The sequence below is a fragment of the Microtus pennsylvanicus genome, chromosome 11, assembly GCF_037038515.1.
Source record: "Microtus pennsylvanicus isolate mMicPen1 chromosome 11, mMicPen1.hap1, whole genome shotgun sequence".
Classification (NCBI taxonomy): Eukaryota; Metazoa; Chordata; class Mammalia; order Rodentia; family Cricetidae; genus Microtus; species Microtus pennsylvanicus.
The window spans coordinates 20,498,839-20,514,240 of NC_134589.1; the positions used below are offsets into that span (position 1 = coordinate 20,498,839).

The 15,402-nt window shown below is 41.3% G+C and overlaps 1 protein-coding gene across 5 annotated transcripts in view; it reads left to right on the forward strand.

Annotated features, from left to right (window-relative positions):
- The window catches only part of Brca1 (BRCA1 DNA repair associated), a 68,986-nt gene that overhangs the window by 20,266 nt on the left and 33,318 nt on the right, over positions 1–15,402 (forward strand). For 2 of the 5 annotated variants that reach the window (XM_075990637.1, XM_075990638.1), the window contains exons 6-11: positions 1,220–1,356; positions 2,389–2,491; positions 3,893–3,938; positions 5,842–5,918; positions 7,277–10,558; positions 11,517–11,596. In XM_075990637.1, coding sequence (XP_075846752.1) covers positions 1,220–1,356; positions 2,389–2,491; positions 3,893–3,938; positions 5,842–5,918; positions 7,277–10,558; positions 11,517–11,596 — 3,725 coding nt within the window. Of the gene's footprint in view, positions 1–1,219; positions 1,357–2,388; positions 2,492–3,892; positions 3,939–5,841; positions 5,958–7,276; positions 10,559–11,516; positions 11,597–15,402 lie in introns of all 5 variants that reach the window. The other 3 variants (XM_075990634.1, XM_075990636.1, XM_075990635.1) reach the window with 2 other exon arrangements.

Below are 15,402 nucleotides of genomic sequence, written 5' to 3' on the forward strand. Positions count from 1 at the left end.
AACTTTAGCTCCACGGTTTAGAATCAAACTCAGGGCAGAAGGCTTCGTAGCAAGCATTTGGCCCTGCTGAGCCATCCTGCCAGCCTGTATTATTTTAAACCATTCCTATCAGCCTTACATTTTATTCTTTATTCCTGAAATGTATATTTTAATGTCTCTGAAATTGGAGCATTTTATCAATTGTATGTCATTGCTTAAGTTTCCTTTCTTAGTGGCACAAACAGTAGTGGTGCACCTTACATTGTTACTCTTTAAATTGAGAGAAATGTGGTAAGTTTGTTAATGGGCAATTTTATTAGTTTTTAAGTGTGTAGGGGCTATAAAAATAACTTGCATAGTCTCTGAATTTCCAAACTGGACTTTAAAAAAATTCTTTAGGGGGCTGGAGAGATGGCTCAAAGGTTAAAAGCAGTGATTGCTCTTCCAGAGGTCATGAGTTCAACTCCCAGCAACCACATGGTGGCTCACAACCATCTGTAATGAAATCTGGTGCCCTCTTCTGGCCTGCAGGCATACAGGCAGGCAGAACACTATATATAATAAATAAAATTAATTAAAAAAAAGAAACCAAAATTATATAAAAAAAATTTAGATAATCAGGAGCGATGGCTCAATAATTAAGAATGCTTAGCTGCTCTTACAGAGGACCTAGATTTAGATTTCATCAATGACAGCAGGTGACTTACAACTCTGGGGGTCCAGTGCCTGCTGACTTCTACAGGCACCTACACCCACGTGCTACACGTGAACGTATGCATACATACACACATACACATAAATTAAAGAGTAAATTAGAAATTAGAAATTAAAGGTAGACAGACATGGTGGCATACACCTTAAATCTTAGCACTCAGGAGGCAGAGGCAGATGGATCTCTGTGAGTTCAAAGCTATCAAATTCCAGACTAATGAGGGATACACAGAATCTGCCCCAAACATACAATAAAACAATTAAATATATCTATAATGAATTGTTATTTTTTTGTTTGTTTCTCAAGATAGGGTCTTTCTGTAGCCTTGGCTATCCTGGAATTCAGTGACTCTCCTGCTTCTGCCACTCCAGTGCTGGGATCAAAGGTGTGTGCTGCCGCCACCACCTGGCTTGTTTCGTTGTTTGCATTATCCTTACACAGCACAGAGCAAACACAGTATTCTTTTTGGGTATTTAAGGAAGATTATTGTTTTCTTCCAACTAAAACATGGTACTTTATGTTTCAAAGTTGCAAGCAGTTACAGCTTTTCAAAAACGAAAAATTCTTCTGAACCTTTGAATGAGGACACGTCTATCATCCAGAGTGTGGGCTACCGAAACCGAGTCAAAAGAGTTCGGCAGATTGAGTCTGGAAATGACACCTTGGTAAAGCTGTTTTCTGATTTCTTTTCTGGCATTATTTATTAAGCATTAGCGTTGTGAATTAGTGACTGAGTGGATTTACATGAAAACTTAGTAAAGAGAGAATGCTGGTAAATTAAGTGGCTGGACAAGTGTTCCAATAAGTAAGAATTATGAACTTAGAAGTGCAGGGGACCTGTTGTGATCAAGAGACATCTTATAATCCTTCCCCTGTTTTATAACTTCAGCACTGATGCTTGTCTGAAACTGAAACAAGAACATTGCTTGTTATATGTGTATCTCTTGTAAGCATTTGAAAATTACTTCAACTTAACGTAATGACTTACTCTGTATGTGACTGGATAACAGAGATTACAAAATATACCTTTACTGTTCATAGGAATACTGGGATTTTATGATTGTCATTAGTCCTTTTTAAAATGTTTTTATTTAAACGGTTTAGATTTATTTTATTTATTTCTTGTTTTTTTGAGACAGGGTTTCTCTGTGTAGCCCTGACTGTCCTGAAACTCACGCTGTAGACCTTGAACTCGGATCCTTCTAACTCTGCCTCCAGAGCACTGGGTTTAAAGGCGTGTGTCACCACTGCCTGACTAGATTTATTTTTTATCTTTGATTAATGTGTGTGTCTGTGTGGGTTTGTGCATATAAATGCAGGTGCTTTGGGTTCTCTGCAAGAGTAGCCTGTGTTCTTAACCACTGAGTCATCTCTATAGTGCCTGATTTATTTTTTTTACATCAGTACATAATGTGTTAAAGAACACTAAGACATTTTCATGAGTCTTTCACTCGACTCCCAGCCTTGCTACCTCCGTTTTTTCTTTGTAACCTCCTCCTCAGGCATTCCTCTTACCATTTATGTTTTTTGAAAATGTATTTTATGTTGCCAGTCTTCTCAAATATGATTGGAAACACAGACTATCAGCTTTAAATTTTTGTATTAATATTAGGAAATACTCATGATTATAATTAGTTTTGGAAAAATAAAGGAAATTTTCGAAACATAAAACTTAGGCCTTCTCTACGGTTTAACAGAAAGACAGTCTCAGTGTCCAGCTTTCTAACCTTGGAATTGTGAGATCGACGAAGAAAAATCAGCAGGCACGGCCTCGAAAGAAATCTGTGTACATTGAATTAGGTAAGGGTCTCAGGTTTCATTAAGTTCGAAATAATTGCTAGGTTGTTTGGGTTAAAATTTTATCAAAAATCTTGATTGTGATTTATATGTGTTGCTCTGAATTTTGGTAAATGAAGTACAATATAATTTTATGGGCTCTATCGTGAATTCTAAATTATGTAAAAGTTAACACTTCACACCTTGTAGAATCTTACTTTATAAAAAGGAATGAAAGAAAAGATGTCTGGTTATAAATGTAAGTAAATTTTGAAAAAATATAAAGTCAAAATAAAAAAGAACATGATTAGTTGCCTTAACATTTAGAGAGATCTAAGAAAACTGTTCAGGCCCTGCACTCAGTCTCCAGTCAGCCAAAAAGAAAGGGGAAAAAAAAAGAAATGAGCTCAAAGCTCAGACAGGACTCTAACCATCTTTTCTAGAATTTGTGAGGGTGACTGAGTTTGTCATCCAGCACTTGAGAGACTGAAGCAGGAGAATCATGAGTTTGAGGTCAACCTGGGATACATGGAGAAGAACCCTATCTAAAAATAAATAAATAATCAAATTGGGAAGAATGGTTCTATCTCGAGTTCCCTGCACCACCATGTATGTAGAAGGAGCTTCCTCCATTACATGTATCTTTATAACATTTATTGGACTTACTGAAATTAACTTGTATGTCTTCTAATCGTAATGTATCCATCAACAATGCTGTTGCTTTGTACAAATACTCCAGGGGCGTGGTAAGATGACTTTGTTGGTGAAGGCACTTGCCACCAGCTTGATAACCTAAATTCAATTTCTAGAGTCTACATAGTGGAAGGAGAGAACCTACTCCAGTACGTTGCCTCTGACATCTACATTACACACACATATGTATTAATAAAAGTAGTGCAGTTCATATCAGTTACTATTTGGGGGCACTGAATCGTATCTTAGGTGCTGTTGTATCTAAGATATTGGTCCTGAGGTAGTTACTAATTTTATGCATGAGAAAATTAAGTAAACAAAGTTAAGAATTTGGAAGTATGGTCAGGCGGTGGTGCACACCTTCAATCCCAGCACTCAAGAGGCAGGCAGATCTCTGAGTTCTAGGCCAACCTGGTCTACAGAGTGAGTTCCAGGACAGCCAGGGCTACAGAGAGAAACCCTGTCTCGAAAACCAAACAACAACAAAAAAGAATTTGGATGTGGGAAGTTGGCTTCGGAGTCCATGCTTTCAGTCGCTACTCTGTGTTGCCACATATGTTAGAACCTGCCACACAGTGGGCATTATTTATATAATGTGACATTACTTATACAAAATATGCATTATAAATATTTCTGGATGAACTACGGTATGTTTTGCAAGAAACATTTTTTTTTGACCCTTTTAATTAAAAACCTTGAGTGATTTTTGGGTTTTGTTCTTTGTTTTCTAAGGGTCTGACTCTTCTGAAGAGATAGTTAATAAATCAGATGGCTGCAGGTGAGTCATAAGGAGCCTTTGTCTGTGAAGCTGATATTTTCATCTGTAATTACGATTGAGGGTCCTGGGTTTAGGTCATGGTGTTAGAAGAAAATTTAAGGATCATTTAGTTTCGTCCCCTTTATTTTATTTCCTGGGAAACCTTTTTTATTTGTTTTAGATAACAGTGGCAGTCAGCACACACTTAATTCTCTGAGTTTCTCAGATATGGTAGTGATTATGACTGGTAAAAGTATGAGAGAATTTATTTACTTACTTGTTTATTTATTTATATATTTAGGGGCAGGATCTGTGCGGTTCTGGCTGTTCTGGAACTCACGGAGCTCTAGCTGCTGCCTCCTGAGTGATTAAAGGCATAAAATAGCACACCTGGTCCAAAGAGTTTAATTTTATTTATAATCTTCCAGTTTCTTCTTTTAAGATTTGTGATAACTGGTCATTCATTATCCATAAAATTTTGGCTACAAATTACTTTTACCTAACCTTAAAATTGGAGGGGGTGGGCTGGAAGTGTGGTTCAGTGGTAGAGATTAAAGAGTTTTTATTTTAACTTTTATGTAGAGCAGGACTTGGTGGCACATACCTTTAATCCCAGAATTCTTTTTTTGTGAGGCAGAGGTAGGTGGATGTCTGTGAGTTCAAGGCCATCCTGGTCTACAGAGAGAGACTGTCTCAAAAAAAAATTATGTGTATTTCTTTTCCCTGAACATATATTTGTGTACCACATTTGTGTCTAGTGCCTGAAGAGTCCAAAAGAGTGCATCCTGTTCCCTGGAACTGGAGTTACAGGTGTCTGCGAGCCATCCTGTGGGTGCTAGAGATCGAATCCAGAGCTCTTAACACTGAACCATTTCTCAGCCAGACGTGGTCACGCATGCCTTTAGTCTCAGCACTCAGGAGGCAGAGACTAGCAGATATCTGAGTTCCAGGACAGCCAGTGGTACACAGAGAAATCCTGTCTTAAAAAGCCAAAAACAAAACAAACGAAACAAACAAAAAAAACATTGAACCATATCTCCATTACTCGAGGGTTTGGACCAGCCACTGGAGAGTGTACTCAATCTCAGCTTACAAGGAGCCCCATACCCCTGAAGGAAACTAACTCTCCCTCAGAATCAATGGTCTGTCTGTAGCTCCTTAGTTAGGGGTGTGGGCTCAAGAACCCCTCCCCTTTATATGCTAGAATGTTGACGGGCTTGATCTTGTGCCGATGTGCAAACGACCATGGCTGTAACGAGCTCATGAGTGCAGTGGCTCTGTCTTGTCCACTTTCCAACCTCTGGTTCTTAGAATTCCCCAGTGGTCCCTGAGCATACAAGTGTGTTCTTATTTGCATATCCAAAAAGCAGTGTTCTGGGCTGGAGAGATGGCTCAGTGGTTAAGAGCACTGACTGCTCTTCCAGAGGACCCTGGTTCAATTCCCAGCACCCACATGGCAGCTCACAACTGTCTGAAGATCAGTTCCAGGGGATCTGACACTTCACACCAATGCACATAAAATAAAAAAAGAAAAAAAACAAAACAAAAAGCAGTGTTCTACACTATTCTGATCTTTGTGACTGTTCTCAGTTTTTTGGGGGGTTTTTTTTTTTTTTTTTGGTTTTTCGAGACAGGGTTTCTCTGTAGCTTTAGAGCCTGTCCTGGAACTAGCTCTTGTAGACCAGGCTGGCCTCGAACTCACAGAAATTCACCTACCTCTGCCTCCCGAGTGCTGGGATTAAAGGCGTGCGCCACCTTTTTTTATTTTTACTGAAAGGAGAGCAGATTCCGAAAGGTGAGTCAGTCTGCTCAGCTGCTACGACCCTATCTAGGGGAGCTAAAATATTTGATCTTGCCCATCAGACAGATTTGTGAGCATATGACTAGAATTTCTCATCCGGGCTTCTTTCTTTCCCTCCTTTAGTGTGCAAGACCAGGAATTGTTAGAGATCACCCCTCGGGGAGTTGGAGATGAAGCCAGTCTGGAGTCTGCAAGAAAGGGTAATGTCAAGCCTTCCCAACTTGATGACACTAAAGAGAGTAGGTAGATGCAGTTCTGTAATTAAATTAATCTGAAGATCAGGTTCCAAATTTATTTATAATTTATAATTCACAGCATCTTTTTCACGAATTAAGATTTTTTTTGAGCTACCATTGTGTGACAGCGAATGGCACTATACTGTCGCGATCATAGTATATCGTGTGTAGCTACATGCTGCCATTAGACAATTCTGCTCGATAACGCAGAGTAGTCTAACCATCCTTTTGTTTAAGCCACCCAAGTGCTGGGATTGTAGTCACATACCACCAGCCCTTGCTGTCCTTTCCTCCTAGTTGATATATTTCATTTTTGCCACCTGGTTTTTGCTTCTTTTTGTTTTGACTGATTTAGAAACAAACATACTACAGCTCACGCTGGCCTTGAACTATCTATCAGCGTTTTTCCTGCCTTAGCCTGCTCAGTGATGGAATACCACACCCAGCTGTCAGCTAGGTTTTAACTGTAGAGTGCATCAGTCTGAAAACAGAACAGAAAGTTGAGGGCTGTTGATCAAATAATCACCTTCTTTTTCTTCAGCTTTAGAGAGTAGGGGAAGAGGAGATGTGATCTAATTTCCATGTTTAGGAAAGTATCAGACTGCATAATGGGGTAGCTTGAAAGAGTGTGAGCTACAGGGTACTGGAGAGATGGCTCAGTGGTTAAGAGCATTGCCTGCTCTTCCAAAGGTCCTGAGTTCAATTCCTGGCAACCACATGGTGGCTCACAACCATCTGTAATGAGGTCTGGTGCCCTCTTGTGGCCTGCTGACTTACACAGACAGAATATTTATTGTATACATAATAAGTAAATATTTAAAAAAAGAGGGTGAGCTACAGATTCAGTATACTCGTAGTTTAGGCACACCTTTAATCCCAGCACTCAGATGCAGAGGCAGGTGAGTTCCAGGACAGCCAGGGCTACTCAGAGAAACCTGTCTTGAAAAACCAATAATAATAATAACAACAACAAATATTTTAAAAAGCTAGTGGATTGTGCCTGGAGAGATGGCTCAGCAGTTAAGAGAATTTGTTGTTCTTCCATAAGACCTGGGTTTGGTTTCCGACATCCACATGGTAGTTCACAACCATTTCTAACTCCAGTTTCAGGGGATCTGAAACCCTCTTCTGTCTTCTGAGCACCAGGCATGCCTGTGCTGCGCATACATGCATGCAAGGAAAACGTTTATACACTTACAATGTTTTTAATCTAAAATTTAAAAAAGGGTTAATGGATTCATTTCTACTCCAAAGTTGTATTAAGTGTGTATTTTCTCATGATAATTCCATTTTTAAGTACCTTGTTATTTTATATATTTCAGCTGCTTGTGAGGATGTAACAAATACTGAACAACAGCAGTGCAGTGATGAAGATGTGAACCCCATTGAGAATCATGCAACTGAAAGGCATCCAGAAAAATGTCAGAGTGTTTCTGTTTCAAACTTACATGTGGAGCCATGTGGCACAGATATTCATGCCAGCTCATTACAGCATGAGAACAGCAGTTTATTCCTCACTGAAGACAGAATGAATGTAGAAAAGGCTGAATTCTATAATAAAAGCAAACAGTCTGGCTTCACAAGGAGCCAACGGAACAGATGGGCTGAAAGTAAAGAAACATGTAATGATAGGCAGATTCCCAGCGCTGAGAAAAAGGTAGAGCTGAATGCTGATTCCCTCTGTGAGAGGAAAACTTGGAATAATCAGAAAAGTCTGTGCCCTGAGGATTCTAGAGCTACCCAAGATGTTCCCTGGATAGCGCTGAATAGCAGCATTCAGAAGGTGAACGAGTGGTTTTCCAAAACTGGTGAAATGCTAACTTCTGACGGCACATCTGACAGGAGGCACGGCCTAGACGCTGAGGCGGCTGTTGCGTTAGAAGCTTCACATGACGAAGATGGACACTCCAGTTCTTCAAAGGAAAAGGACTCAGTGGCCTCTGATCCCCACAGAGCTTTCAAGTGTAAAAGTGAAAGAGACTTCTCCAGACCAGTAGAGAATAATATCCAAGACAAAATTTTCAGGAAAACCTATCAGAGAAAGGGAAGCCACCCTCACTTGAACCATGTGCCTGAAATTATAAGCACATTTACAGAACCTCAGATAACACAAGAGCACTCCTTCACAAATAAATTAAAACGTAAAAGGAGGACTACGTGCCTTAATCCTGAGGATTTTATCAAGAAAGTAGATTTAACAGTTACTCAAAAGACTCCTGAAAATATAATTCAGGGAGCCGACCAAACGGAGCCAGATGGCCAAATGATGGGCATTACCAGTAATGGTCAAGAGAACAAAGCAAAGGGTAATAATCTTCATACAGAGAAAAATGCTGATCCAATAAAATCACTGGGAAGAGAGTCTGTTTTCACAACTAAAGCCAAACCTATAAGCCACAGTATAAGCGATTTGGAGCTAGAATTAAATGCCCACAGTTCGAAAGCACCTAAGAACAGGCTGAGAAGGAAGTCTTCCTCCAGATGTGTTCTTGCACTTGAGCCAGTCGATAGGAATCCAAGTCCACCTGCTTGTGCTGAGTTTCAAATTGATAGTTTTAGCAGCAGTGAAGAAACAAAGAAAAACAATTCCACCCTTAGGCATATTAGAAAGGCTCAACTCATGGAGGACACAGAACCTGCAGCAGATGCCAAGAAGAATAATGATCCAAATGAACAAATAAAGAAGAGAAGGGCCAGTAATGCTTACCCAGAACAGCAATTAACAAACATAGCTCAAGGACCTGTCAATCCTAACCCTCAGGGAAAAGAAGTAGGGAAACCTGAGACAAGCCAAGTGTCTGACTGTACCAAAGACCTGAAGGAGCTGGTGCTGGGGGGAGGGCAAGGTTTGCCCACTGAGAGATCTGCCGAGAGTAGCAGTGTTTCACTAGTCCCTGACACTGATTATGACACTCAGAGCAGTGTGTCCTTATTAGAAGCCAACACTGCTGGATATGCAAAAACAGGATCCAGTCTGCGTGTGCCTCAGTTCGTAGCAAGTGAAAACCTCAAGGAACCGGTCCATGGTTCCAAAGATGCCGGAAGTGGCACAGTGTGCTTCAAGTATCCACCGAGACACAAAAGTAGCCACACTGAGGGGACAGCAGAAACAGAGGAGAGTGAACTTGACACTCAGGATTTACAGAATACATTTCAGGTTTCAAAGCGCCAGTCATTTGCGTTATTTTCAAACCCAGGAGATCCCCAAAAGGAGTATGTAACAGCTCGTGCTTCCTCTGTGTCCTTAAGGGAAGTGAGTCCAAAAGTGACTTCTGAAAGTGAACAAAACAGAGAAAATCAGGGACACAAAGAGTCTGAAACCGGCCGTGTACAGGCAGGGACTGCCACAGTAGGTTTACCTCTGCTTCATCAGGAAGGTAAGCCAGGCATTGATCCAGCCTGTGCTGGAGTGTCCAGGCTTTGTCCCTCATCTCAGTACAGAAGCCATGAAAATGATCTCAACACTTCAAGTAACCCTGGAATTCCACAAAACTCCCATCTTAAGCAGTCAGTCTCTCCCATCACATCCTCCTTAAAAACTGACCATCGGAAAACCCTGTCAGAGAAACATTTTGAGAAAGATCCATTGTCGACTGAAAAGGCAATGGGAAATGAGACTGTTGTTCAAAGTACAGCACACACAATTAGCCAGAACAGAAAAGACGCTTGTCAAGACGCCGACTCGGGCAGTATTAATGAAGTATCTTCCAGCGGTGAAAACTTCCAAGAACAACGAGGTAGAAACAGAGAGACTGAGTCAAATACTGTGCTCCCGTTAGGTCTTATGCATCCTGGAGTCTGTAAACCAAGTTTTCCTGTGGGTGATTATAAATATCTTGAAATAAAAAAACAGGAAGGTGAGGCTGTTGGTGCAGACTTCTCTCCATGTCTGTTCTCAGATAAGCCCGAACAACCCATGGGGAGTGGTCATATTTTTCAAGTTTGTTCGGAGACACCTGATGACCTGCTGGATGATGTTGAAATACAGGGAAATACTAGCTTTGGTGACGTAATGGAGAAGTCCGCTGTTTTTAACGGGAGTGTCCGGAGAAGAGAGTTCAGTAGGAGCCCCAGCCCTTTAAACCACGCCTCACTGGCTCGGAGTCTCCGCAGGGGGCCTAGGAGGTTAGAGTCCTCAGAAGAGAGCGAGTGTTCCGAGGAGGAAGATCTCCCCTGCTTCCAGCACTTACTTGGCAGAGTAAGCAATACACCTGAGCTTACCAGAACCAGACCTGGCAGTGTTGTGACCCAGCATCTGTCAGAGAAAGCAGTGGGGACCCAGGCAACACTGAAGCGTGGCGTCAGTGACTACAGTAACGATAATGAGGTGATCCTGGTAGAGGCATCTCAGGAGCATCACCTTAGTGAGGACGCCAAGTGGTCTGGCAGCTTGTTCTCTTCCCAGCACACTGTGGTCCAGGACTCAGCTGCCAACGCAGCCTCCCAGGATCCCTTGTCTAATCCTCCTTCCAAACAAACACATCGCCAGTCCGAGGAGGAGGAGGATTTCCGAAGTGACAAGGAACTGATTTCAGATGACGAGGACATGGGAACGTGCCTAGACGATGATGACCAAGAAGAGGATATTATAATCCCAGATTCAGGTAGTTTTGTTTGCACCAGTCTATGGAAGTGAGCTAAATGTTCACATCTCTTTGGGATACATGAGTTTCCAAGTACAGTTACATTAACTGCTGCTTAAACTTGAAAGATCATCTTCCTATAGTTCTTTTCTTTAAAAGTCAAAAGTCTTTCCTGGACCTGTAGAGACAGGGGTGTTTAAGAATAGACACTCTTGGGGTGTGGGGCCCTGGAGAGATGACTCAGATGTTAAAGAGTACTGGTTTTTCTTTCCAGAGGACCCAAGTTCAGTTCCCAGCAGCCACATGGCAGCTCACAGTTGTATGTCACTTCCATTCCAGAGGATCCAGTACCCTCATATAGACATATATGCAGGCAAAACACCAGTGCACATACAATAAACATAAGTGAAGGGGGAAATTATAGATTCTCTCTTGCAATAAACCTAAGTTTGGTTCCCAGCATTCATGTCAGGTGACTCATAACTACCTGTAACTCCAGCTCTAGTGGGGAATCTAATGCTTCTGGCTTCCACAGGTACCTGCTATGTTCATATATAAGTAACCCACACAGACACACAACATATACAAAGTTAAAAATCATAAAAATAAAATCTTTTTAAAATGCCTTCATGCAGCCAGAATGTCTGATAGGATGAACTTGAATGACCTAATTGCTTCTGATTTTTATTGCGGAATTTTTTCCAATTTGTTTGTGGTTTTTTAAGACATGATTTCTCTATGTAGCCTTGGCTGGCCTGGATCAGAGATCTGCCTGCCTTTGCCTCCCAAAATCCACGAATAAAAGCACTCATCACCACACCCAGCCTGTTGTAGGAGTTCTGAAAGAAGATCCAGCGCCCCAGGTTTAGTCCTTTAGGTAACCTGAAAGTGTAGCGAGTGCTGTGAGAAGGAAGGGGCAGGTAGCGCAGGGCACAGAGGTCATGGTTGCTCTTCCAGCTGAGGCTCCTGTTCTTGTCAGTAGGTGAAGCGGCATCTGGATACGAGAGTGAAACGAACCTCTCTGAAGACTGCTCGCAGAGTGATATTTTAACCACACAGGTAAAAGCATTCGTAAGTTGGTGATGTCCTCTGTACATGGTGGAATGAATCCTACATTCTTAGACCTGCTAATGTCAGCTCTGGATTCATGGCCTAACATTTGTTCGTGAAGTACCCTGGTGGAATATCTTTTATAGCTTTGATACCATCTAACTCACTGTAGAACACTGAATGCTAACTTTAAAGATTTCCCCCCTACCCCAAGACAGGATTTCTATGTGTAGCCCTGACTGTCCTAGAACTCTATGGACCACACTGTCCTTGAACTCACAAAGATCCCCTGCGTCTGCCTTCCAAGTGCTGGGATTAAAGGCATGTGCCACCATTGCCCGGCTAAATAAGCCAGTTCTTAAAACCTACTTACCCCATAACAGAGTTATATTCAAGCAATATTGTATCAAAAAGGATATATTTATTCTCAACCAATTTGAAACCTACAGGACTGTCTTTCACTGTGCTGTGGATATTTCTTGTTATTTTCGTCTTTTGTTACTTGTTGATGATAATACGTCATCTCCTCCTCATTAGAAAAGAGCCTCCATGATATTCATTCCTCAACCTGGTATGGACTGGTGACATTTGTGTGGGGTAGCAGCTTTATTAAATCTTCATCATTTGGTTGTGTGAATGCTTCTGTATCTTAGGCAGTACAGTCTCTTGGAAAAAACATTATTTATATTTCTCACAGCCAGACCTAGCTCCTGTCACCTAGTTTTCATATAGTAAAAGCGACACCAAAATTTTCTAAGCTTGTATCCCAGCCTTAGATTCATCAGGGTCTCTCATTCGTTACTAGCTGGGCAGCTTCTTGAGGTTCCCTCTGTATTCCTGCACGGGATCTAATGCAGAATACCTATTAGTTCTAGCATGAGTACCGCTCAGAGTTCTCTGTACCTGACGGTATGGTTTTAGTTGATTTGCTTATCTTCCTTAAATTGTAATTGGCTCATTCTTTTTCCTTTTTACTAACATTTATTTGTTTGTATGTGTGTGGGTGTGTCTGCCACCAGGGAAAATATGGAGGTCAGGTGACATCTTCTGGAAACTGGTTCTGGTAATCAAATCAGGCCCACATGTGTGGTGGCAAGTGCTTTTATGTTCTGAGCCAACTCACTGGTCCAGTAGGTACATTGTTAAGATGGAGTTATTTGGAACCTTTTGAATCATCCTGTTGTAGCTTTTGTTTCTCTCCTAAAGCGTAAATGTGCTTTAGCTGCTAGCATGTAATTTTTCTTCTTTTCCTAAAAAGTACTAAATTAAATGAAACTGAGAATTCATAGTATTCCTAAAGACATTTTTGTTGTCTTCAAAAACTCAGAAAAGGAGCCAGATATGGTAACACACCCCATTAGTCCCAGCACTCCAGAAGCAGAGGCAAGTGGAATCTCTGAGTTCCAAAATCAAAGAATCCATTCAATAATGTTCTATACATTTATATTGTGATTTACCTTTTATTGTATCGTTAAAAGTTGTCTGTGACTTTTTAATCTCATTTTATTAATTGTGTGGGAATTGTGTAGAAGACAATGTCTCACTTTGTTATGTGTAAGGCTGATTTGAACTTGAGATCTTTCTGCCTCTGTATCCTGAATGCTGGAGTAACGAGTTCACCATCACATCTGACATCTTCTTAGTTACCTGGATAGCTTTCTGTTGTTTGAGTGCATGATGATAGATTTGCCCCTTTGCTACCTATCAAGGGTTCTTGGCAAAATGGCACCATTGCTATTAGTCACAGCGCTCTAGTAGACATCCTGATTGCTAGATATTACCACATCTCTGATTTTGATGTATGACACATAGTGTTATGCTTTTCGTTAGAGGGAATGCGCCAGCCTGTGCTTCTTCTAGTTTCTATAGTATTTGGAGTTCCCACTTTCCTGTACCTTTGCCGGCGCTAGGTGGTGTCCAGCATTTAAGTCTTTTAACTCTAGACATTGCTATGAGCTTAACAAATGGAGAGGACTTGGCTCCTAGAGACATTTTCCGGGCAGAGTGAGTCCTAGGCCTGAAGCCTGTGGGAGTTGGGAAGAAACCATTGAGACAACTGTCCATTTTGTGCCTTTTTTATCCCCCAAATTCTCTACTTTTGCAAGATTGCCATAGTGAATGATTGAAAGACTCAGGAGGTCTTCTGTGTTCAATTCCTCTGATCCTTCCTGGATTTAGATTGTGGGCTCTGGCAGTATGTCTGTCACCTAATTCTGTCCCTTGGCTGTTTGTTTTTTAGGTTCCAGGTTTTTATCCCATCTGTCTTAGCCATACTGTGTTGTATTTGACATTCAATACACCACTGTGTTGTTTCTTGTACCTTTGATCTTATTCCCAGAAATATGTTTATTGTTTGTTCAGGATTCATTTTTTATAGTTTTTTTTTATCAAGTAACTATTCAAAACAGGTAACTTTAATCTCAATTGGCACAGAGGAGCAAAATGATTGAACTGGGGTCTTTGCCCTCTGTTTATATAGAACTGAGGAGTCACAGATGATGGATAATGCCTAATTTGACATCATTAATGTACCTTTTTGATGCTTATTGTATGTATATGTATGCATATTCCACAGCAGGCAGGCGAAGATGCAAGATTTGTCTCCTCCCACCATACAGGTCCCAGGGATGGAACTCAAGTCATTGAGTTGAACAATCTTGAACAATCTTGCCAGCCCCCACCCCCCGCCGCCTTTTGTTACCCCAAAAACTAATTCATCCATCCATTCATTTCTGCAGTAACTATTTGCTAAGAACTTACTCTCTCCTAGGCAGTGGGGTCAGGCGTGGCGTTGCACACTTGTATACCCATAGCCTGAGACTCATAGGCCTATCTTAAAAACAAACAAAATAAACAGCGGACGATTCCTCCCATCAAGAGAGTTGTGTGTTCCCCTGCGTATACCAATGCATTGGCAGCACGAGCCAAGTCACGAGGCAAACTGTTTACCTGATAGACAGACAGTCTTCTAAGCTGGGCTTTGAAAGAGTCAGCAACTGAGGCAAAGACCCAGCCAGAAGCCTTGAATGATTAAGGATCGCTGACTACTCCCTTGTCTCTAGAAAACAGGAAATGCTGAGGATAATAGCAGATAAGATCAAGGTGTGAGAGGAGTTTTGGCTGGCTTGTTTGGGAATTTGAACTTTGTCCTGAGGACAGTAAAGTTCTTAATGTCCAAAAATACTAACTTATTACCTGAGCCGTATTATGCCACTTAAGTCCCTTCTGGAAAAAGAAGACTTGATAAACGTGCCTTTTAGGGAACTTGGGCCGTATCACAACTGTTAAAGTGTGAGGACGTGAGGATAGAACTGAAAGAGAGCTCTTTTTTTTTTTTTCTTTTTTGGTTTTTTGAGACAGGGTTTCTCTGTAGCTTTGGTACCAGTCTTAGAACCAGAGAAGAGAGCTCTTCTAATAGCTATTTCAGAATTCGAATCAAGCAGACTTGGTCACCTGTCTGACTGTGCTTCCTCATGCAGTTGAGCAATTGCCTATAGTAGAATTTATCTAAGTTATGTTTTCTTCCTGTGGGAAAACCCAAAAGAAAGTCACTGCCCCTGTGCTCCAGTTGCTGCTTCTTCTGATCTTCTGGTGTGTTTAATGGCCATTTGGAGGTTAGATGGGGGAGTGGGTGCGGACTAGTTGGCCTTTAAAGCATTGGTCTGCCATCTGTGATGTCAGTACTCATGGGTACCACGTGGTGGCATACACATCACTGCAGATGTTGACAGCAGTACAGTCTCAGTAGCAGTGGGAACCTTGTGAAGCTGCAGATACAATTTGGGTGGTCATGAAATCCTCTTGAGAACTGTGAA